Source organism: Hakea prostrata, chromosome 11, assembly GCF_041222555.1.
Source record: "Hakea prostrata isolate BN-2017 chromosome 11, UWA_Hpros_2, whole genome shotgun sequence".
In the NCBI taxonomy this organism is placed as follows: Eukaryota; Viridiplantae; Streptophyta; class Magnoliopsida; order Proteales; family Proteaceae; genus Hakea; species Hakea prostrata.
In genome coordinates this window covers 19446394-19471831 of record NC_142610.1, presented here as the reverse complement: position 1 = coordinate 19471831, position 25438 = coordinate 19446394, and the positions used below count along the sequence as shown (strand labels likewise).

At 36.4% G+C, this 25438-nt stretch overlaps 4 protein-coding genes across 4 annotated transcripts; 1 reads left to right on the top strand and 3 right to left on the bottom strand.

Moving 5' to 3' along the window:
- Positions 1–421: 421 nt before the first annotated feature.
- Positions 422–2923, bottom strand: MTACP2 (mitochondrial acyl carrier protein 2). The gene is made up of 2 exons (XM_089140449.1): positions 2625–2923; positions 422–775 (listed from the first exon to the last, which is right to left on the bottom strand). The coding sequence occupies exons 1-2, from the start codon at positions 2823–2825 to the stop codon at positions 599–601; spliced, it is 378 nt and encodes a 125-aa protein (XP_088996575.1). The 5' UTR covers positions 2826–2923; the 3' UTR covers positions 422–598.
- Positions 2924–5104: 2181 nt separating this feature from the next.
- On the bottom strand, positions 5105–5692 carry LOC149000649 (uncharacterized). The gene has a single exon (XM_089139200.1). It carries the CDS (start codon positions 5690–5692, stop codon positions 5105–5107), a length of 588 nt encoding a protein of 195 aa, XP_088995326.1.
- Positions 5693–9177: 3485 nt separating this feature from the next.
- On the top strand, positions 9178–17022 carry LOC149000648 (E3 ubiquitin protein ligase RIE1-like). Its single transcript, XM_089139747.1, has 5 exons — positions 9178–9935; positions 13200–13319; positions 14542–14674; positions 14780–14935; positions 16753–17022. Exons 1-5 carry the CDS (start codon positions 9433–9435, stop codon positions 16915–16917), a joined length of 1077 nt encoding a protein of 358 aa, XP_088995873.1. The 5' UTR covers positions 9178–9432; the 3' UTR covers positions 16918–17022.
- A 1676-nt stretch (positions 17023–18698) lies between these two features.
- LPXC1 (UDP-3-O-acyl N-acetylglycosamine deacetylase family protein) lies at positions 18699–24837 on the bottom strand. The gene is made up of 7 exons (XM_089139873.1): positions 24650–24837; positions 24275–24571; positions 23211–23417; positions 22365–22463; positions 21284–21348; positions 20146–20290; positions 18699–18969 (listed from the first exon to the last, which is right to left on the bottom strand). The coding sequence occupies exons 1-7, from the start codon at positions 24707–24709 to the stop codon at positions 18916–18918; spliced, it is 927 nt and encodes a 308-aa protein (XP_088995999.1). The 5' UTR covers positions 24710–24837; the 3' UTR covers positions 18699–18915.
- Positions 24838–25438: the final 601 nt, after the last annotated feature.

Genomic DNA, 25438 nt, shown 5'->3' with positions numbered 1-25438 from the left:
AATTGTCATCGTTCACCTTCTAGCAACAGCCTTCAGTCTCATTGCTCATGAATGTCCAAAGTTAAGGAATTCATACGCTAGGCACTCAATGTTGGTTTTAATTGAAGTGAAGAGCAAAAAGAAATTTTTATACTCCATTGGATAGACAATAAAGATTTTGGTTCCAACCTCACAATAACCCGAAATGAATAAAAATCAAACTCGTTAACAAGAATTGTGTTCCTCTCTTCAATTTGAAAATTAGGAACCAGTTCGGAGAGCGGTTTGAAAATTTTCATTTTCCTCTCTGCAATTTTCTTAATTTTTCTTTTTCTGAGTGGAAAACAACCAGAATTCATCAGTGGCTTCAAACAACGATATCACTGGGCAAATCTGCAATCAACATTGACAGAAGTATAACAATTTTTCCTGTCGGAAAATAATCTGAACACTGAATTCTAGGTTCGTCCTTATTCAACAAGAACTCCAAAGATGAAAGTAAAAGAGTATCTCAAGGTACAAACATTTTATCAAAACTCAAATTTCTCCCGTAATGAAGTAATTCAAAGGGTAAAGCTAGCTAGGATTTAAGATAACAAAAATCAACATTTCATTCACTCTATTTTGCTTGGGGGTGTGAAGCGATAAAGTCAACTGCAAGATTGATGGAGCTGATCTTGTCTGCTTCATTATCGGGGATCTCAAACCCAAACTCCTCTTCAAAAGCCATAACAATCTCTACGGTGTCCAAACTATCAAGTCCAAGATCATTTTGAAAATGAGCTGCTGGTGTAACCTACATACACGAAATTGAGAGACCAAAAAATTCATTAGTCCATAAAACTAACCAAATACAATGAAGAGCAACTCAATTTGTTTCTGAGATTATTGCATGCTAAACTTCATCCAGAAAAAAACCACTACATGCTTGAATGTATTTCTCAACTCACAAACTCATTCTATAACCACAGGAGTACAGATGATCAACTTGTAAAGAGAAGCAGAGATGGACCAAAACATTTAGTTCAAGGAAATCTTAAACCCCTGTTCACTGTTGCAGCTTTTGGCCAAAATTTACATAAATCTGAATCACTCAAGTGAAACAGCCAATCATTACAAATTCATCCCAAATGAACACCTCAACCTTATTATATTTCCTATGCTCTTAATGCCACAGCAATAGCTGAGTCACCGTAAAAACCTTACTAGAACAAGGCGAATCTCTTTAACCATACAAGGCAATAGCAAATACAGAGTGGTATAGGATTTTCCAAAAATTGATCAAGTGGGAGGATTCTACTTCAAGCTGAAGTTTGCTAAAATAACTTGTAAGCTGAACAGAAGTAGAATTGTAAATATGTTCATGGCAATATCTGAAGCTAGACAAAAGTCATACTTCAAAATGCCAATGCCCCCATGTATCTATGGCGACCAAAACAAATTTGGCACATAAACAGTAAAAGCAGACAGCAAAGGATGTGTTGATAATTGAAAGCACTGGTTCTGTGATTCCCTAAATAGAAGTATCACTTATACTGGGTCCCCATTGGAAAAGACAGTTTATCTGATGCAACCTGTGTAGGGTTTGGGGCTCCTCACAAGGGGACGGACTGAATACGTAGAAGAAGAAATCAGGAAGTGATAAGAAAAAGACGAACAATCAATAAATTAGAAACCATTAAATGCAAAGAGAAGAAAGAGGTGGCGGTCTTGTCTTTTCTACCCACTCTTCCTATTCCCAAAGTGAATAAGGAACACGTGGGAGTGCAGGGTGGAGTTAACAACATGACTCCCTCCCTAACACTTTATAAATAAAGATAAGAGTTAAGGATTTGGCATAAGTGGGAACAGAAGCAGAACAGTCAGTTCAAGAACTGTTGGTGGTATTCTATGGAGCAGTGGAATTGTCATTTTTCTTCAAGGTTTGAGAGGGTGTACAAGAGGTATCTAGTTCAAGATACAAGGATTGGATTTGGAATAAATCCAAGCATATATCCTCCACTCTCATAGTGAAGAAATTTTCAATTATACCATGGATACAGGCATAGCAAAACCACTTAAACCTTTATGTATGTGATTTTGTGTAATTTCAGTTGCATTAATCCCACATAGCACCATTCATTCACAGATGGGAAAAGTATCGATTTTCCCAACAATCGAAACCAATCCACCTCCTGACTACCTAGCTTCTGTGGCCACAGACTTGCCTGAAACTGTTATTTATCCATTTCAGTTTCTCGATGATTTCTATAACCTTGAAAACTGACCAGGATATTATAACACATGGCAAATTTCTGTTTTTTGTTTTTCTTGAATGAGAAAGTAAATATTGCCTGTCCAAATTCACCAAAGAAAATGGCGATAATACATTTTCAACATGTTGACAGAGGCGACATCAACAGCCACATCAAGTTGCCTCAAAGTTTAAACATTCAGTCTTAAATCTTGACTTTCGCATTTCCACTTCTTTAGAAATTAAAACGAATAATTACAGCTTCAACTCGTGCAGTATAAAAAACCTATAATTAGTTATAAACATAAACCCTAAATTTCCATCTCCAAACATAGAAAGCCGAACCAGATACGATGAAACAACACAAGAAACATTAAAATCATCGATTCTCAAACAAAGACACATGAATTACCTTCGAAGGATCGACCTTCTGAAAGTTCTTTACAACGGTGATAACACGATCTGCAACTTCCGATTTGTCGAGGAAAGAACCTCTGACCTCCTCAGAGAAGCTGCGGCGAAAGATATTATTGACTGAGAAAGTATATGGAGTTGCATTTCGAACCTGAACATTCACTCTCAGATACTTCAATAGAGCATTTCTGGCCGCCATGAGAGCTGAGAAAGAGAAACGAAGCTCTAGAGCTTTTGCGTACCTAAAGCGAATGCGAGAAATGATGTGTGAGGGGCACGTTTGGGAAATAAATTATAAGCGCCTCAAAAATCAAAATAAATACTTGTTCAGAAAAATCTGGAGTTTTATGCGAGCATGACTTTTGGGAGGATGAAATTTTCATCCTCCCTAACCGGTCGGTCCAGTCAACTCGACCGGGTTTCGTTACACGAATCAATTTATGGGCATGCACCCTCACCAATTAGGTAATCGGTCTATTATTAGCAAAAACCGGTTTTAAATGATTATTGGGAAATTTTGGGACATCCTTAGGTAATTGGCAAAAACACAAACATCGTACAACTATCTTAAATTAATATTCGCCCCATTTTCTGTTGGAACCATCAATTAGTTAGAAGGAATAATGAATATACCTTTCTTTTCTTTTTTTTGGTAAATAAAAATCTTATTTAAAGCGGGCAGGAGGTGGGGGACATAGTTCCACCAACCACTCAGTGAAAATCGATCATTCTTTCGAGCCCAAAACCAGAAGAGCCTTCCTAGCTAAGAGATTGGGATATGGACAGGGATACAATGCACAAAGTTATCCATTAAATAATTGACATCTTAGATCAAGGGCTCCACTATTATCAAAGGTTGAATCTCACCATCAAGCTACCTATCTATTTATAGTCTGATTTAATTAGGATTGACTCATATCCACATACAAGCGCCTTCAATAGTCCTGCTCTAAAATCAATAATTTCTCTTTTTTCAGCAGAATTATAATGTGCTTAGGTAACAATGAAGCACCCAATGGTCTACCTTAGGGTATTTACTTTCACATAACCATTTGGAGGAGGTACCCAAGACAGCCCCGCTCCCTTTCCTCGTATACAACCCCTCTATTTGAAGTTGGTTTGGCCATTTTCTAATTATCCCAAAATTCTTACATCTTCAAGGTAGCTTTTTATATTCATGCAAAAATTAAATGTTTACTTATATATGTCGCCGAATGGGTGCAAACCCTCGATCTCCCTTTTGGAGGGCGAGTCTTTTACCACTAGACTAACCCTTCATTGGTGACCTCCTTTTGATTTACTTCTTGAGATTTCCAAGTCATTTATCTCATGATCCGATCATTTTTAGCTTTCTATAACCACCATGCTACAAAAGAGCTAAGAATAATGAAATACTCTAATTGTATTATTTTAGGTCGTATATCTTATAACATAAAATGATGAACAAAAGAAGAAAAAAGAACTCCACAAATGTAGAAAGAAATAAAACAAAATTTAATATTCTATTTTACTAAAGGTAATACTATAAAGTCAAAGAGATTAAGGATAATTTAAAATTTATGACTTAACAGAAATTACTAACCAAATGTATTGTTGCCAATATGATATAGTTTTGGGGTATCTATGCTTTTTGTTAATTAATTATTTTTAAATGTCCCTGAAAATTTTCCTTTTTGTTTCTCTTTAAATTATTTACGAACATATGGAAGAAAAAAAAATCTAAACAAGTCTAACATTAATCATTCCTTATTTCCTCTCTTGAATCTTGATGGATATGACTTTTTCAAAAAGGTAAAGTTTAAAGGATTTTATTAGATGACATCTTTTAAAACTTATAGAGTCATACAACATGTATGAATTAAATTATTTATGTTCAACTTTTCAGTCCTTCAATCGTTGAATAAAGACTACGTGGACTTTTTTTTTTTTTTTTTTTTGATCTGAGGTTCATCTGGACTAGCTTGCTCGCACCTCGATTACATCCTCTGGGAGCTTTTTTATATTAATGCCGTCGAATGGGTGCGAACCCAATACCTCCCCTAGGGAAGTTGGTCCCTAACCGATTTAACATTCCATCATTGGCCTATGTAGACTATTTAAATCTTCACCATCAGACGTCCCACATATTTTTGGTGTGATCATAGATGAAGTGAATACACTGTAAATATATTACTAGAATCACTCTGTATATGCTTATACCCAACAAAAAAATTTTCTCATTAATTTGAATGTAGTTTTCCCCAGAAATTTTCAATCGAGTTCATATGTTTGAATTTTAAATATCATAGATCTACACACATCATAGCAATAGAAATTAAATTGGTCCCCACCCATATACATTTCCTTGTTTGTATTAACCAGTAATGTCAGCTACCTCAAGGGATACAAACAAGTATAGCAAAAGCTTTTATTCTTCTCTCCACACAGAATTTAGCCACAAATAGACAAAATGCAATCCAAACATACCAATAATGCAATTCACTCGGCATCTTTGGCTCTTGGCAGGCGCTTGGGTGACAACCCATACTGTTGAAGCCTTTGGCCACCAAGCATTATTCCTTCCACCACATCTCCCCTTGAACCACATACGCTTGCTTGTCTTACAAAGAACACATTAATCAATCTCTTGCTCTTCTTCTTCTTCTTCTCTTTACTTTCCGACGACGGCAACCCATGTTGATTTCCGGCATAAGAATCGCTATAATAGTTACCACCGGTAGACTCTATGAGACGTTCTAGGTGCTTAGAGATCCTCCCAACTTCATACGGATCAAGAAGGGAATTATTTATGTGAGACGGGCTTAAACTTGTGTTTGGTGACCTTGATGACAATGAAAATGACGAAGATCGTGATGATGATGATCGTCTTGCCATATGTTCATCAGCCATCTTCACAGCTTCTAGCTTGTACCTAGAAGGTCCTGGGGCTCTCCATGTCCTCACAAGGTTGAATTCGTCTGCTGGCTTCTTTTCTGATGGTCCTTCTCCTTGTTGGTACCATGTCCACGCTGCAGCTTTTGCAAAAATCAATTCTTCTGAGCTTGTGTTAGGGTTTCTTCTCTCCATGGAAGACTTCAAGAGAGAGCAAAGGAAAATTTAGATATGAAGCTTTAAAAAGAGGTAGCTTGTTGAGATTTCTTGGCTTCAACTCTGGAACTGTTGTGTAGTTCAAAATGAGTTTATAAGAGCATTAAAGAAGAGGCCCACAAAGCCCACTAGATGTTCAACACTTAATGAGAATTTACATAAGATCATAGTAAGATTTGTGACTTGTAGTTAAAAAGGATTCCTTCCCCACCATTAAGCATGAAATTATGTGATTCAGATTGAATTTGTTTGGTTTTGTCTTATAGGAAGATTTCAGATTTGGGCTTAACATTTTTTGGTGTTGCATTTGAATGCTGGGTCACCAATCACCATTAGAAGTTGGACGATGCTCAGAGGATCATTTGTCAGGGGTTAATGGACACAGGTGGGCCGTGGGCCTGACTTGGGCCATGTACAGATCCATCCCCAAGTTCTTGTACGGTGTACATATGCTCGGCCCCCTAGCACGTGTTGTATTAAATGATGGTTTTAATTGCTATGTTCTCCAAAACAATATCTTTATTATTATTATTAATGTCCCTTGTATTATAGCTTAATTACTAAAAGAATCCTACTCTTTATAAAATTATTGTTGTCCCTTTCAATTCTAACAGTGTTAAGCGACTATTACGGTTGAATGTTTAATGTCTATTTTGTCATTTTATAATTAATAAAGCTAAACATAATATTATCTTCATTTAGAAAAACAATCATCAAAAAATTTTACACATGTACTTTTCTCATTTTATATTAGGAAAAAAAACCGTACAAACTTCTTAAAATTGTTACAATCGAATTAGAGAATAAATAAATAAAAATTTATTGGAAGTATAAACTTCTTAAAATTGATTACATTAAACTGAAAAGTAAGTAATATAAATTAAGATTTTTTTTATTATCAAATTAAAAAGTACATATATAAAATTAAAAATGAATTTTTTTCTTCTTTCTTTTCTCTCTTTATTTTAACTAAAAAAGAAGATTGTTTAATTAAGTTTAAGTTTTCTCTAATTACTTAGTATAATAATGTAATTTAGTATAAAATGTAAATAAGTAATATAAAATCATGAAGTTAATTTTAGATTTTTTAAATAAATAAAATATGTCATGTCATCATTTAATTAACTAACAGAGTTTAACGGTAAAGGACAACAGTAATTACAGGCAAAGTTAGAGCTTGAATTGGTATTTTCAAAAAATATAAAAAATAAAGTAGTAATTAAGCTATAGTACAAGGGAGAAATAATAATTATCCTAAAAAATATATCTTCAAATTTTGAATTTGGGCTTAAGGAATTTGTCCATTTGTCCTTTGGTTTTCTTTATGTAGTTTCGGCATAAAATTTTGCCTATAGTTAAGAATTTTTTTTCTAACTATATTTAAACGTTGATCTATGATTTGATATTTTCGTTCTATCCTTTGTTAGTCTCGGTAAGACTAAAACTTGACACAACTATGGAAAACATTAGGATTTACAAGGGACATGATACCACCGTAGGAAGGATTTTGCACACCACACGCCAGTGATAAAATAACATCTACGTGAAGTAGATATAACCAAAATAAAAGAGAGAAAATAAAAAATAATTGAAGAATAAAAGATTTCACTCCAAATAATTAAAAGGTTCATCTTTTCACTTCATGTTTAATGCTTTGAATCTTAGTGGATAATGAATAGACTAAAAAGGATGTCTATATACAAACTCCAACCAATAATAATATCATGTCAAGGATGTCACAAGATGTCTTCCATCGAAAAAAAAATAAAAGTGTTAGATATTTGCTATTCCAGACACCGTTGTTTTTCTTTTTCCTCTCCTTTCTGGTCTAAAGTAAATGGATATAAAGGTACAATATTCTTTGCGCATGATAGAAATTAAAACGATCAAATGATACATGTAAGCTGATCCGGATAAACCTTAAATCAAGAAGAAATGGAAGAAAAAAAAAAAAAAACCTTATCATACAAACAATACCAAGATAAATAGCTCATTTCTATGAAGTAGAGAAAAATAAAATAAAAAAACAGGTTGCCAGCTTTTGTAATTATAATTGGATTTCTAAAAGCCATATGTTACAGTTTAAGAATTATATTGGAGATATCCTGCGACAACAAACAACGGTGCATGATTGAGTGTCCCTCAATGAAGATTGCCAAATAGGGTTAGGGGTGTAAATGGACAAGATTTGGATCGGATAGTGGTAATACCCTATTCGCATCCTATTAAATTTGGAGGAATTCGAATAATATCCTATCAGTTTTCAGACGGGTTTAGTCAGATTAGAATGATAATCGGATAATTATTTTTTAAAGTAAATTCTTCTAAATGGGCATAAATACAAGTTGAATACAAGTTTTCGATTAGTTGTTTACATCTTTACCATTTTATTTGTGAGGACTATGTTTGAAATTTAAGAATTTAACAATTTTGGTAGTTATTTTAGTAGAAAATGTAGAAAAATAGTCACATATCACTGGTAAAAAAATTTATAAAAATAAAAATCTAAATCTAAATAAGTAACTTAATCAGATAATTTTCTCAGACGGATGATCGGTAAGAAGGGGTATACCATATCCACATCATATTAGTAATCGGACAAATTTGGATAGCCCTAAACAAATATGGATGTGAATTTGGAAACGAATTTCAGTTATCCATTTACACCCCTAAATAGGGTATAGTGACAAAGTGAAGTGAACCAATTGAGGGATGAGTGTGGACATCTCCCTGGATGAGGACGACTTTACAACCACAAACTATGTGGGGCCCACAAGTAAAAAATAATAAATATTTTTAAAAAAATCATTACTTTAATTCTATGGGCCCTCTATAATTTGTAATAGCCGTTGGGTAGCACAAAGTGCTCCCCATCAAGGGAGATGATCCAGACTCTTGAGGGATAAACTGTTATATTCATTTTTTTTTTTTTTATGGTGATACCTTAAAGTTTAATTCTTTTACAACATTTAGAAATGGTACATCTTGTTATCAGGTGGATTTTCCTCCTGAACGTGTGGTAAAAGAATATTGATAATACTATCTAATACCAAACCAATATCAAGTCCATTTCCTCGTAGATGTGTGACAAATGTTCTAGTATCACATCAAATGGTGAAAATTCATTTACAGGTCATATCAGTGAATTGATTGATGTGACTTGTAATGAATTTCTACCGTTTAATGTAATGTTGTGACACATATCACACATTTGTAAGAAAATTTATAATCAATTTCTGACAAGGAAATGTAACTAATAAATTTCTGGCGGTGCCCCCGACACACTCTCCATCACCTATGGAAACAAACGTCAAAACAGTCCAAAAACATCAACATCCATTGAAAAAGATATATATCCGAATCCAACGGATTGGATTCATTTAGGATATCAAAATGGAAAAGGATAAAAATCTCTCACCTTAAAAGTAAAAACAAACGGGTCAAAGGGGGGAGAAGATGTCGCATTTTGGCTTTTTTCAGGAAACCAAACAGAAGCGTTGGATTTGGAAAATGGATTATATTTCAGATTCTTAAAGTCTCAACTCCATCTACCTTTCAACGAAGCAAAACCGAAAGATAGAACAAGAAGAAGAGGAAGAAAAAAAGAACGAATTTGTTGTAGAACTTCCCGAAACCTAGAGATGTTATTGTCTTCTTCTTCTACTTATTGTTGTTTTTGTTCAATTCAATTTCTTCTCTGCTAATTTTCTGTACTAACAATGGAGGAAACTTCAACGACTGTGACCGACAATGATGTCTCTGCGCCGTTACTAAGACCTAGGCAAGGAGAGAATACAGATTCGGCATCTCGACAAACCACTCTTGCGCTCTTGTTAGGAAGGGCAGCAGGTCGGCGAGGACCGTCGATGCTGGTTCGTGAAACGGCGGCGCTGCAGCTTGAGGAGAGACGTGCTGATTGGGGTTACTCGAAGCCTGTTGTTGCGCTTGATATTGCTTGGAATCTTGCGTTTACTTTTGTAGCTATTGTGATGCTCTGTTGTACCATTAAAGAGCTGCCTAATACTCCGATTAGGGTTTGGATCTGTGGTTACTCTTTACAGTGTCTGATTCATGTGGTTTTGGTATGGTCGGAGTATAGGAGGAGGAATATGAGAAGGATTCGAGGTGCTGAAGATGGAATGAGGACTTCTGATTCTGATTTGAATGATAGCGATGAGGATGATGTTGATGCCGGAGGTTATATGAATGGAAGTCGATCAAGGTTCGTTGAGTTATCTTATAATATTTATTAAAAAATAGATTTTTCTATTAAATTTTTGGAAGTTGATTTTGGTTTGTAGTGGGATTTTTCTGTTGATAATCCATCATAGCAGACTTCCATATTTCTTTATATATGTGTTCTGTGTCTTGTCGGTTCAAATTTCTGCTTACAGTATAATGAGTTGATTATCCTCGAACTGATGATGGAATGATATGAAATGATCTTCAGTGATTAGATCACTCCGACAATCAGAAAATGTCGTCAGTGGCAAGCACCAAAAGACATGACCCTTTTATTAATTTTTTAATAAATAACCTAGCAGATTCTGTGTCCAATATATAGTTCCCATGTACTAGTATTAGAATGATGAAACATTTTTAAGGTCTTTTCCTTTTTTGTATATCAAGTACTTCGTTAAAATGATGTGGTATGATATCTAACTGAGTGGATGCATTTGCACAGATGATCTCCTGCTGTGTTCTTATCTCCTAATATGTTTACAAGTCGATTCACTGCCGTTTGGTAATTCCTTAGTTGTCCATTCATACTGATCCGACCACCCTATAAATTACAAAAACCAAAAAGAGACAATTACAAACATAATAAATATCATATCTTTTAATGTGCAATTGAATGATAATTTTATTTAACTGCAACAACAACAACAACAACAACAACAACAACAACAACAACAACAACAATAAGCCTTGTCCCAACTAAATGAGATCGGCTACATGGATTCTTGCCTTCCAATCAGTTCTGTTTGAGGCCATGCTAGATTCAAGGCTTAAGTTATGCATGTTCTTTCTCACCACTTCTCTTAAGGTTATCTTAGGTTTATACCTAGCTCTTCTAGTTCCTTCAATCTAGATTATATCACTTTTCCGTACAGGGACATTTATAGGTCTCCGTTGAACATGGTCGTGCCACCTCAAACGACTTTCCTGAAGCTTATCACTTATGGGAGCAACTCCCAGTCCAACTCTAATATGATCATTCCTTATCTTATCCTTCCTAGTTTTTCCATTCATCCATCTTAGCATCCTCATTTCTGCTACACTAGGTTTATTTAACTGCAATCTGCACACCAGTTGCTGCCCAGTCTCATCTCTGATTCCAGTAGCTGCTGATGCAAAATGCACTCCTCTTAGCAGGTCTTGGTCAGTTGCAGTTGCAGTTGCATCGGTTTGGATAAAATTGTTGAACCCCAAGGATTGAGCTGCAATGAACGAATATGTATTCACATATGAGAAGGTTTGTGGGATTTGATGTTCTTAAGGTTGTGTGTGGTTGAAAACCATATATGGACATTTTGTTCCCAGAGCAAGATAAGGTTTGATGAGCCTGAGAACCCAAGAATAACTGGCTTCATTTGATGATATTCCTCTTTGTGGTTTTAGAGCTTGGTATTCTAATGGTTTTAGGTCTTTTCCAATGTAGTATGGCAATACTAGTTAAAGCTAACTATGATATCAGTGAAAGAGATATTACCAATGAGGAAGATATTTATGGATCTAGTGCACATAATAGAGCATAGGAGTTTATAACTTAGTCACGGACAGGAAAAGAATGATTTAGACATAGTTATAAAATCCACAAAACAGGTACTGAGATGGAAAATCAGGAAGTAATTTCTGATCAGTTTTAAAAGAATAGAAAACTGTAGAAATATAGATAGTGAGACAATTTTCCTAAATCAGATCAACTTGAAAAATTTCACTAGTCGCTCTTCTGAATAATTTGGTTAATGGAACTATTACATGAATCATTTGGTCCTTGTTTGTTATTTTGTTTATTATTTGATATGTTGATTTTGAGAGTTATGTAATTATGTCTTTAGGAAAATAGTTAAAATGTACATTTAATAATAGGTTGTGTCTTGCGTTAACACCTGCCCAGGTCAAGCAATATATATCCTCCCAACCTTCAAGTATGTCATGGCTTGGAATTTTATGATGAGGTCTTCTATCTTTCTGATATTATGACTTTGTATCAACGTATCTCCTAGATGGTGATATAGGGTTCTGAAAACCCATATGAACTGCTCATGGCTACTACCCGATCTATTAAACTCCGAATAATAAAAGCACAAGTACAATCTTGTAATTACCAGAATTTGATTAAGCTTGAATTGGTAGGTAAATAGAGGACCTAATGCGGATTAGTATTTATTTGTTAAGGACATACCAGGAAGCAACTACGAGAATGGAACATAACAGAATTATCTGAAAAGAGGGTATAAGTTGGACCTCGGCCATTAAGAATGACTAAACCAATAAATTGTGGGACTCATTTCAACCTTACACCTCAATGAAAAACACGAGGCACTAGCAGAGAGTGAAGAAATCCACCATTATAGGCTTTATTGAGTTGGGAATTTAGGGACATATTGCAACTACTACTTTTGTGGAGTTTATCAACAACCTAACTGATGGATCTAAAGAACCAGGTAAGAATCAAATTTTGCAACTGAGTCTTACTGTAAAGATGAAAAGAGTCCTGAATTCTTTGTTTAGTCTTTGAAGAAGGATTTTGAAATACAACCTTAGGAGTCTTTTAGTCTATCTTGGAGGAAAATATTCACCAAATCTTTTAGACCTAGCCAGTGAGAAATTTCAAATTGACGAGCTCCTACATATGATCTTGTTTACCTGAAGCAGCAAATCATGGAGTTTCAGGATGCAACAGGGAAGAAGATAGAACCAGAATGTTAACAAATAAATAGAAGAATGAATCAGAAGAAGAGAACTGATGTGAGAGGGACAGAAGAGATCATGTAACCTTGCTATTGGGGCAATCCAGCACAACTCATGTAAAATCCTTTCATCAAGTCTCAAAATAAAACAATGATCATACGATTTTTTAAAGATAAAATAAGAGACATCTAATCATTAACTAAAACAAAACAGGACTGTTATTTGGTCTCTAAAACTTGGTTCAAACTCTTTCTATACTTGCATATTAAAATAAAACAGAAAATTACTAGATAAACCAGGTTGTATAGAAAATAGAAGACCTCGATAAATAAATAAATTAAATATCCTACCGGAAACCAAATAGCTAATTGGGACTTGGCTTATCTTCATGTAGATTCTCAATGGGTTGGAAGTAGTCCTAGGAATTGCTAAATGCATCAACTTTATTATTTTTTACAACAGTTCAACCCTTTACTCCACCAACATCCATTGCCTAATAGAAATCTTACAGTTCTTGAATGGTCTGTTTAATCATTCTGTTCTGATTTTGTCGTGGTGAATGGCATAGGATGTCCAAGCAATGTGAATCAGTTAATACAATGGCTTCGTTTCTCTGGTGGATAGTTGGTTTTTATTGGGTGGTCTCTGGTGGTGAATTCCTGGTGCAGAATGCTCCACGACTATACTGGTATGACATGTTAATTTTTTTTATTTTTTTATTACGACAAGTCATTTGTAATTTTCAGCTCTAAGCCCTCAACTACTTGCATATTATTTCTGCAAATGAAAATGTTTTCCTTTTTTTTCTTTTTTTTTTTTTTTTTTTGGGGGGGGGGGGGGGGGGAGGTTATGCAGGGTGGGAGGGTTCAAGTTTATGTCACTTAAGAAGGCTCATGTTATGGGATTGGACAAATTTAACCAGGGAAAAAAGGATCCCCTTATTCATCACAATGTAGTGAGGATCATCTTACTGAATAGAGTAAATTAAACCCATGGTGCCCAATGCCTAAGTTCTCACACCTGCAACGTGTAGATGTATAGCTTGGTATGTTGAACAACATTAATGTGAAGGCCTTCTGTAGGTGGACTCTCCTGCTTCTCTGAAACCATCTTCTCATTGCTTCTTCTTTACAGTACTTAAAAGGAATGGGAAGATCTACATTGTTTTATCTCTATACTTGCCCGGTCAATCCCATCTCTTCCCCAGCCAGGCTGGTGGTTCTAGCTCCAGGTGGATCTAGCTCCAGGTGGATCCAAGGAGGCTTCAATGCCTGCCATTTCAGTTGTGTGCAAGGCCTGGGACCTGTTGGGGTTTGGGGTGGGGGGAGCGTGAGTGGGAAAGGCTGGGGTGGTGGAGGAGCTTTGGGCTGCTGGCTGCAAATGAAGGTGGGGGCAGAGAGAACGGAGACTTTGGGGGTAGAGTCTGAGGCGGACAGGTCAATTTAAAAATTATTAATTTGTGTACAAAAACAGTTCACAATGTTCCTAAAATGTCACTTTTGAAACATAAGGTACCCAAATGTCCTTTTGTTAAATATTGGGTAAGTTGAGTGTAATTTACGCAACTGATTGGCTTATCTGAGGTTGAAGGATGGATATGATCTGATCTATTCTAGCAGATATCTCAAACTTCTTAAGATTTCCATAAACCACATTTACACTTCTTAAAGTGACCTATCATTCAATGGTCATGGATGTGTTCTTTCTGATAATCAAAACCATTTGTTTGTTCGAGTCTGTTCTTGCTTAATGCATTTATTGACTGTTCCGATGGATTTTCTTACTTAGTATTCTCTTTTTACATGGTTAGCATGAAAACCTGTCCTAGTGAGAAGTTTCAATTTTTCAACATGAACGTGCCACATTATGTTGTCAACAGTCTCGGGTATCTATTTCATGAACTTCTACAGGTTGGCTGTGGTATTTCTGGCGTTCGATGTGTTTTTTGCCATCTTTTGTGTTGCCTTGGCATGCTTGATTGGGATTGCACTCTGCTGCTGCTTGCCTTGCATTATAGCCATTCTTTATGCTGTTGCTGGTCAGGTATGCAGGAAGGAATTGCCATGCATAATGTAGAAATATCCTTCTGTGTTAGATTTATGGTTCTTTCTTGCTAATATTCCCCATCATTTTTACATGAATACTCAGGAGGGTGCGTCAGAGGCAGATCTCAACATCCTCCCAAGATACAAATACCGAATTAAAAGTGATGAGAAGCCTGATGTCGAAGCTGGAAAAATGGTTCCTGTAGCAACAACTGGTGAATACTTGGAAGAAGAACGTCTCCTTTTACCTGAGAATGCGGTATTTGTCCCATCTTGTCATTATACATATGTGTGTGTGTGTATATATATTATTAGTTAGTGGAAAGTTCTCATGGAATATCCCTCTGAATCATCTCTCTTTCCATTGACAAAATCTAGGCCCTGGGAATTCTGGAATCATTCTTTCAGTTCATTAGGATGTCTTTGTTGCTCTATCAGGAAGATAAGCTGGATGGGAGAAGTCTGGAAATGGCATCTCCATCACATTGTTGTTTGGTTGAACCATGAAAGGCTTTGCCTTTCCCTGCTATGTTGGACAATTTTTGTGGGGTAACCCTTGCTCCAAAATTAATCTCTGAGATAAAATGTTGACTTTTTATATCCCTGAGAAAGCAACTGAACACATGTTTTGGGATGGCTTTCACTTCCCAGTTACCCTGTGAAAGCAACCAAATACAACCTGGGGCGCCATGGTTGTCAAGGCGTCACCCATGCTTGTGGGTTATGGAGACCAGGGTGTGTGGTCATTTTACTGTCAAGGCGCCCTTAGTATAAAAGAAAAGCCTTGGGGAAACAGGCCAGAGAATGGAAATCCCTGGGTAAATGGTTAAAAAGAGGGGAAAAATGAAATGGAACAAGATATTCTTTTTTCTGGAGAAGACCAAGGCTTCATTTGCTTTTTCACTGCCTCCAAAGAAGAGGAGATGGCCAGGAAGATGAAGCCATAGCAGCAACAGCAGTCATAGGAAAAGATAGCAAGCATTGCTTCCCCACTTCAAGGTCGCTGCTGCTGCGCTGCTGCAAAGGTTGGACAAAGAAGCAGTAGTAGCAGCAGGTGGAGAATAAGGTTGCATCCTCCACTGCTACTGGTTTTTTTTTTTGGGTTGGGGGGGGGGGGGGAAGGGGGGTTGAACTTAATGTCTCCCCTGTCGTACTTTTACCATTGCTTAGAGCACAATGTAAATGGTGCAGGCTGTTGGTTAATGCCTGGGTTCCAGTCTTGAGGATGAGGGAGGCTACGTGGGGCAAAAATGCCAAAAATTAGGCGGACTCCAAACTCACTCTCCCAGAACCCTTTGAAGGTGAGGACCAACACTTGCATGACCCTTCTACAAAATTTTATTTTTCAGATAAATCCTTGCAGAAATCTCTTGTTTCACAAGTCTTTCAAACTTCAAACAAGTGAAAATAGATTGCTACCTACAATCATGGAATTAGCTTGCTCGGTAAGGCAAGCGCCCGGTGTCAATGTTACAAGGCATCCAACCACCACTTTAGTTTCCCTAGGTGCCATGAAACTGTGGAAGGATGCAATTTTGGATTTCTTAAAGAGCATCCGTTGGAGCTGAACTTGATCAGGTCTTCAGCGTCGGGAATCCACCGTCTTCCCAGTTGCATCTGGAGGTTAAAATACCTTGGTTGCTAGTTGGCTATCCTAGCATTATACAATTAATTATTTGATGATGAGGAGATTAAAATCCTGAAAACCTGTCCAAGTCAGAGAGATTTTCCTTAACAAGCATTATTAGACAGTTTGACTGGGATTATGACTGACGAACAGAGAATAACATGGTGGCACTTGGGGTGCAATGCTAATACTAACCATCAAAATGGTTAAGCCAAGTTGCACCTCAAGTACTGAACATACCGTCACTTGCAAGTCTGCATGCATTAAATGGTTGTTAATAGTAACCATTATCTGATCGCCAATGTTTTCCAACCTTGCCTCGGCATTCTCATATGGCTTGTTTCCTGATTTTTCTGTTACTAATCAGGGTTAGATGACTTGGTATTTGTTTCTTAACAGAGGAGCATGTGGTTTCGTTAACAGTGACATTGCATTTCTTATTTTCACAGGAATGTTGCATCTGCCTAACACCATATGAGGATGGCGTAGACCTTCATGCCCTTCCATGCAACCACCATTTCCATGCTTCATGCATTGTGAAATGGCTTAAGATTAATGCAACATGCCCACTCTGCAAGTACAATATTCTCAAGGGGAACGGTGAACAGGTCTGAAGAAACAAGAGAAACAACTAACTGCAAGTCATATTTTCTGTCCACCCATTGAATTTTGTATATGTAAGACAGACATCAAGGATGAAGGAATGGAATTTCTCCATACATAGTAAATAATTTTTATTTATTTTTGGTAACTGTACACAGTAGATATAAGATGCTGCATGTTGTGAATCGATCTGTTGTAAACCTGAATACTTTTCGTGTGGTTAGAATTATAAATGCCCCATTTTGGAGAAGAAGAGTTAATTTCGTGTTAATTATTAAGTTGTCTCAACTCTTCAGCTTCCTTTTTTCTTTAGGTGGTTGTTGGAAGGCTTTTATTTGCGTGGTGTTTCACATCAAACATAGATCAATATACTCACCACTTTTAGGCCAACCAGTCTCAGCTTAAGCATGTTTATACTTGAACATTATTGGAGCTCTTTTGCAATCTGTAAATTAGTCCATCATTCACCTGCTATAGAAGAGTAATCTTCAACATTTCTGGTGAGGTCAAATATTCAATGTTGTGTTCTGTTCTGATTATTAGCTGGTGTAGGAGTATTCTGAGTTAAAGGGTCTACAGAGGATTTGCCATCGGCATTTTCATACACTCAATAGTGACGAACAGGAATGGTTCATGGCTGTCAAATAACTCACGTTTCATGTTAGCTTTGTCAGGAACCTCATTACATTCTCCTGGAGCTTAGCAATGGTGACCAGACATTAGCATGGAGCGGTTGTATCTTCTGCAATCTTGGTTGCAAGTGTGTTGTCTGGTCATTCTGAGAGCAGCAAGTAATTGCGTTAGTTTGAGTCAGGCCATAGTAATGTTTGGAAACCTGGAAATGATGGGAATGGGGCGAAAGATGAAAGAATGAAGAAGCAGCAAATCTTTTATCAATCCGCCTTTCTGCAAACAAAGCAAGTATTTAAACGTGGTAAAAAAAAAATCTCTGGTAGTTGAGATTAAGCATGGGTGAGCCTCCCACATTAGAAGCAACAATGTTTGGCAATCTCAGAAGACTTCAGGTTCTGTTCCAACTGTGTGCCTTTGACATCTTCCGGTGCATATAGAGGTTTAATTTCTTTTTTTGTAAATCAACTTTCATTCAAAATGAAGCGAGCAAGAGAAGTGCAAGTTACAAAGTTTGGATAATCAAATGGTAGAAATAGGTCAGTCAGTCAGTCCTGCTCGACAAGGAAACTGCCTTCCTGACAAGGAAGTCAACACAACTGTTAATCTCCTTCAACAAAAGGAAGCATTACAATCCAAAAACTTAGTAGTTAAGATGTTTAATATTCCACACTACACTACTAATCGAATTGGGCACCTCTAAGCTTCCATGGATGGGGTTCACCAGCGGTTGAAAATCCATTACAGTTTAGACCCAATCAAGACCTTCACACAAAAGTTTTTGAGTAGGTTGATTAGGGTGACAAACATCAGTGCTGCAGGGTGCTGCACAAGTAGATTAACTTCTAACGAAGAAGTCTGAGGAGTGGGTCTGACTTACTATCCTAAGCATGCTACTTTTCCTCTCCAAAATCATGATTGCAGAAACTGGTGCAGTCATGATTAAAACCGAAGCACCAATGCCTCATTACAATTTGCACCTTCGATACAAACAAATTCATGTTGGACTTTATTGCTTATGTTTTGTCTAATGTTCCACTTCTTCCCACCCCTCCAATTCCCCCCTCCCCAACGGAGAAAAGAGGGGGGGGGGGGGGGGGGGGGGGGATCACATTACAATGAAAACTTAGAGTGAAGAAGTAACTTCATCTTTCTAAGGGTCGCAACTTTCTTTAAGTTTCAAAAGGAGAAACTAACATTTACTCTAATTCAAATGAGGAGAATGATAACTAGATGATTTCAGCTTCGAGTGCAACAAAAAGCAGCTCTGTTTTATTACAAAAAATCAAACAAAATATGGTGAAAAGCCTCACTTTGCTGGATGCAACAATTTAAATAAAATCGTATCTAATGTACAAGGCTCCTACACTTAGTAGAAGTCAAGAGAAACCTGATAGACGGCGTACGAATGAAGCATGCAACGAATGACCACCCTGCAATCATATGATAAGCATTATAAGATTCGCATCAATGTCTTTCTCAGCATGCTGATGGAATGAAATGTAAAATGTAACTTATACACCAATCCTCGATGTTTTTGCCTTTCTTGGATATCAATGGAAGCCATTAGGAAGAACAAATTATTATTTCTGGAAATTGGAGATACAACTAAATTAAAATAGAGAGGGCCCTCTATTTAATGAGAGTCACAGTTAAACAAATCTGAATGTAGTGCTTAAAGCCTTAAACACCAGATAACAAGGTAAAAGAAGATAAGTTCCTACTGATGCAAATTACAAGATGTAGGAAAATTTCCACTCCATTTAAGAAAAATAATTTAAAGGTTGTGTTTAACACAAAACATAAGAAAATCAAACTTTCAGTATCTATAAGAAAAATTTGCAGTCAAATTTTTTTTCTCTTGTTTGGGGCTGATGATGATGATCATCTTCTCATCCAGTCTGGTTTAAGCCGCATCAAGAATACTAGACACCAGGATGTTGAGAATGAATGATAAGTATAGTATAATTAGTGGAATTTTACATATAAAATATATTGATAATCTAATGTAACATTAATTGTGACGACATTAAATTCTTTTCTTCCCCGCTTCTAATTCTTCTTTACTTACTCTCATTTTGTTGTAAGTCAGTATGTTTGTATAAATCATTAAACACAGAGTTCTTTTCATGATTAAGCTTGTAATCGTCGTGGCTGGGCTTCTTGACTACAAAAAATATCCTAATGCATATTGTAGAGAGTATAGGTTTCAACATCTTTACAGCAATATAGATTCCATCAAATATTATTTGCAAGCAATGCCCAAAATAGTCTCCTAAAATTGTCTCTCAGGCAAGAACCCTAACAGCTCATTTGGTTAGAAGACATCCAAATCAAGTAACTGAGTTTGGTTTTTGATATAACAGAAAACCTAAATAAGAGTTAAAAAACAAGACAATCACCTGTCGTTCGTCATAAACAATATCAAATAGGAAATGTCTATTGCCAAAGGAAGCAATTCATAGAGAGCTGGAAGGTAAAAATAAGCCCTATTTGACTAATGCAAACTTAATCCTCAGATATCTTAGTATGAGTTGCCAATAATTTTAGAAAAAATAGAAACACAAATAATACAGATTGAAACCAGATAATGAAGGACAGGAAGGTACCTTGTAAGCAACAATATGTGCAACTGGAAGCCCTTGATTACCATTCTGTGCAAGAAGAGAGAAGTCCCCCACAAGGTCTAAGACCTTATGGCGACAAGGCTCATCTTGGAAACGCAGTGGTGGATTTAACCAACCTTTTGTTACACTGCAAGGCATGGAAGGTCTACTGAGAATAAAGTACAAAACTGAGCTAGCTAATCAGGAATCTCTTAGAACTCCCAATTACAGAAGTTTGTTGATTCAAGAACTACAATTAACCACACCAAGGTGAAGATGATACATTCATTCAATCAATGGGAACGAAAACGGGATAGCTTCTTGGAATGTAATTAAGGAAGTGACACTAGAAAGGCAAACAAGATTTTTTAGGTCAACAGCACATAATTGTTGATTTACCGACATGGATTTTCTGGGAAATAGCATATGGCAAGTAGAAAATCTTAATAAAAAAGAACTCAAACAGGATAGTTATAGGTTCCTTCATCCTTTCCTGTTTGGGAATTCCACTTATACTTTGTCTCTTTTTTTTCCTTTCTTTCTTTCTTTTCTTCTTCTTCTTCTTTTTATTTTTTAAATAAATTGCTAGGGGAGCCACAGATTTGCTTGAAATCATCTAAATGACTGTAAGAGCAAGAATAATGGTGGTTTGTCAATTATTTAGAAGGCGCATATTCTTGCTATTTGGAAAAACACCATATATAGAATTTAGTGGAACACAGAAAAGCATTGAATTACCATTTCACATGGCAAACATGAGGCAAACTTGTACTCTATGTTAACACATCACGAAAAAACAAACCAAGCCTGGACAGAACTCCCATCCTCACACCACTTTTTTAAGTGTAGATGAGGACATAGAGCTGTCACTAAGCCTTGGCTGACATAACTGACAATCTTTAGTGAATCCAACAAAAGAAGAAAAAAAAAATCCAAACTGACTGACTTGCCCAATGTCATCCAGTGTGTTTGACCTTTTAGCATACTTTCTATTGCCATCAAAATGGGTAGTCTAAATCAGATGGTTAATTGTTCTGTGAAAAATAAATTTGCATTTCTATCCAATACAAGGAGAGTCTAACACAGTAACTCTCTTGGTTACAACCATGAGTGCGATGCATAAAATGGTTAACCATGTTACCTACAAATAAGGGCATTGTCTGCTGAACCCCCTTGAATCAATCCAGCTTTGCGTAATTTCTCCACCTACAAGCAACTTCTATGTAAATTCCATTTCAATAGATGCGGCTTGAAGTACAATGTTAGCATATGAATAGGAAACCTTTAAAATTGGAAGAACAGAACAAGTTAAAAAAAATTAATAATATAACAAAAGGAAAAACTATGTAGCAAGGAACATATAACACAAAGAATAAACAAGCTGACCACCTTAACAAGCACAGGATTCATTACTGAAGAGAGTAAATCATCCATTTATCCATGGTTATTCTTTTGCTAAAATTGTTTGGGGCTTCTTAAATTTTCATTTTCAGTAAATAACTGGGGTTAATCTGTCCAAGAAACATTCGGAAGGTTTTTCATGAAAAGATGTAGTCTGTTCCAGTCAAAGGTAGGCAGTATGCTGTTGAGTTTGGTTCCATATTGAGAATTTTTTTAACCTGTGATGCTGCTCGTGTTTAATTTTTAGATAGTACAGTAACCATGCAGGATACTAATTGGATCCAATTTAGAAACAGCAAAAAGGCCAAGCAGGTGAATTTCTGAGTAGTTGACTGTTCAACTTGCAAGGAAAGTATAATGCATATACTCTTCATGTTCGTTGGTGCTAACTTTCCTATGCAATCCAAAAAGGGAACTGGACATAGGACACCTATGATCTATGGAAACCAAGATAAAAAAAGCTGAAAGTGCATATTCTAGTCTGGATGGTGATGTGGATAAGAAGCATATTCATCCAAGTTCTAAGAAAGATGTCACCTCATCTAAGAAAAATGTAACCCAAAACCTTCCATTTTGGGCATATACAAAGGGGGAAGGAAAGGGGCTGTTAATAATGGGGAACAGGCAAATAAAGATGATATACTGTCTGGGATGTCAATTGGCCAAGAGAGCACAGACTTAGCAAACTGAAGCTACAATATTACATAATTACTTTTTTGAACTATTGAGCTACCACACTACATCATTAAATACAAAATGCTGACTTGCTAGCAACAAAAAATGAAACAGACACTCATAGATCAAGGAAAGTTAGAAATAACCTCCTCATAAATGCAGAAGGTCCGTGAAGGTGCTATTTGCTTCGCATAGGAGTCATCCATGGGGAAAGAAGAGAACCACTGGTAGCCAATATCAGGCACCTGAAAAAAAAGATGATTCTGTGCTGAGTATCATTGTAGCATATAGCACTGTACCATCATATTATTAAATAATTTCTCTTAACAGAACAAAACTGAAAATATGTTAGAATAAGAAAATAAAGGAACAGCGGCATGCTCTCTCACAGGAAATTGTGATTTAACCTTTCAAAGGTGCAAGGATTATAAGACTCCAATCCAAGAACCCCAAGTAAAGTACCTAATTTCCATTCCATTTTCTTTCTCTATGTATTAACTTCTCTATATTTTCTTGTCGGTTTGCTATATTTTTTTCACTTAAAGCCACCCCTCTGGATCTACCAACTAGCTGATCTTTTGTTTTTACCAAAACAAGACAACCCCTTGCCTACCACAATCAATCATGAATACTAAGATCAAGAAGGTTCCTATTTCATCCATATAATCAATTAATCAAGACACTAGTATCCCCAGTTTTTTATCCCTAAAGTCCTTTCCACTTATTAGATCTCATTCTTTCTTATTTTCATCCATAGATGTGGTCTTGCATGAACTCTTTTTCCCTTGCTAAACATCTTCCTATAAACCTAGTTGTTTTTTTGGAATATGGAAGATCCAAAGCCCCAAAACATAACCCATATCAAGTATATCTGAATAGACCTTGTATTTAAGGCAAAACAATTATTGATAGAAATGAAGAAAACAACAAGGTATAGCCCATTTATAGAAGCACAAAACTGAAGTATCTCTGTGTAATAAAAAAAAGTTTACCTGTGGAAACGCAATCCCATAAGTGATGTGAACTCTGGAAGAAGGGAATGCCGTTATAAAAGAATCATTACTCCACACATGCATAGGTTCATGAAGAAAAGGTGCCATTTTTTCCATGTCGTTGTCCATGATATCTTTTGCCGTGCACAGACCGACCTTCTCTATAGCTTCCACCCATTCTTGTGCTGATCCGTCCAATAAAGGAACCTGTATGTCAGTCAATTGAGGCTACTGTAGTTCGTCCTTGTATTTTAAGCCAAGGTCCCAGTTTAAGTTTAAATAATATTTATCAAGAAGAATAGCTTCTACACATGTATGTAAGTTTCACTACAATGTCATACATAGGCTATTTGGCTGTTTGCAGGGATTCTATGGAGGATTAAGATCACAGCCAAACCTATCCTACTTTAATAAATTAAAGAAAAGCATATGCATTTGACTTTTGGAGCAATCTTAGAGTATCAATAAAGAATCAATCCCTTGATTTCAGGATAAAGGAAGATTTATGAAATAGCTTCCGTCCTGTGAAGGCAAATGGAAATTTGAAAAAGACCATCAAAGAACAGAAGATGGCTGAAGAAGTTTTTCCGGGATCAACAACAACCTTTGCTATTATAGTTCAAATAAATTAGTATAATATGTGTCATCTTCAGAATGAGTGGATATTAGGAAACTGAAATGCCTAAAGTCCGAAGTCTTGACCACATCGAATAAAACATGAGCATATAGCCCATTCTCGTGAAGAAGTAAATGAGCGTCGCAATATCCACTGAAGGTAAGTATAAAACTCTCAGGTCAAACTACACCATTTTCACACACACACAAACAAACAAACAAAAATACCGTCACAATTTATACCGTCACAATTTATACCGACACAATTGAAGAGACGCAAAAATATAAAGGGGGTCTAAAGGATAAAAGAAGTAAACTTGATGATGATCTTGAATGGGAAGAACCACAAGCCAGTAAATTTTACCAAAATATTCGGCCGTCGATACGGATCACAACAATTAAGGAAAGATCACATGATCGAAAATAAGTAAACTGTTAATTAAACCTACCTCATCCGATCCCTCAATCTCGATCCGGCAATTATCCACACCAGTGCCCTCCAAAGCCGAAAGCAAGTGCTCAACTGTTCGAACCCTAATTCCATCTTTGCACAATGTAGTACAGAGAGTAGTGTCTGTAACGAAATCAATGGAAGCAGGGATTCTTAGCCGACGATCACCACATACAAAGAACCTCCCTTCCCCAGCCTTCGCCGGGAACAGCTTTGCAATAGAGAACTTGCCCGAGTGGAGCGCTGTTCCTGATTTCTCTATTACAGAGGCCAGTGTTTGCTGAAGCTCACCAGTCTGTGATCGCAAAGAGAAGATTTGCGTTAAGCGAAAGGCAAATAAAAAGATTCAGAGAGAGAGAGAGAGAAAGCTAACCTTCTTCCATACGATTGCAGAGGAAGCTCGAACGGCATCGAACAAATGAGCCGGCTTCATTTCTGCAAATTGAAAACTACTGAAACGCTTAATTTGTAACCATATTTTTGGCGGGACATAAAATCCATATCGGATGTGGGGTCCACATGAAATGATACAACTAGAGGTGAAATAGGCCAAGTCTCTACACATGCTCAGAAGAAGTTCATACTGACCCTCTAATAGAGAGGTCAATGGAGGAGTAGTAGGATGGTTAAGAACCTAACTTCTCAGTGGAGAGGTCATGGGTTCAACTCCTACTAGCCGCATATGTAATATCCCTATCCTTATATATATAAAAAGCGCTTTTGTATCAAAAAAAAAAAAAAAAAAAAAAAAAGGAAGAAGTTAACACCCAGCAAATAAGAGTGTGGAGCCAACAAGACGCTCATCTCGTGTGGGACAGATGCCCACACACTTGAAAGATTATACTCTGTGAAAATTGGAAAGAAGGTCCTAGAAGATGAAGTGTTGTTGTTAATAACAGTTAAGATTAGAATTTGAAATAAGTTGTCTTTTAGATGCATGATTTTTGATTGAACGCTTTTAATGTAGTTATTTTTCTTCAATTGATTCAAATCATTTCAAGAACTTTAATTGAGACATCATTTATTACTAATATAAAGGTCTAATTGATTGAATATAAAGGGGTATTGAAGGGAAATGAAATGTAACTATGTCCCTTGAGATTCATACTTTTATAATAGTAATATGATAGTATGATACACAGGTCTTACCTTTACTAGATGG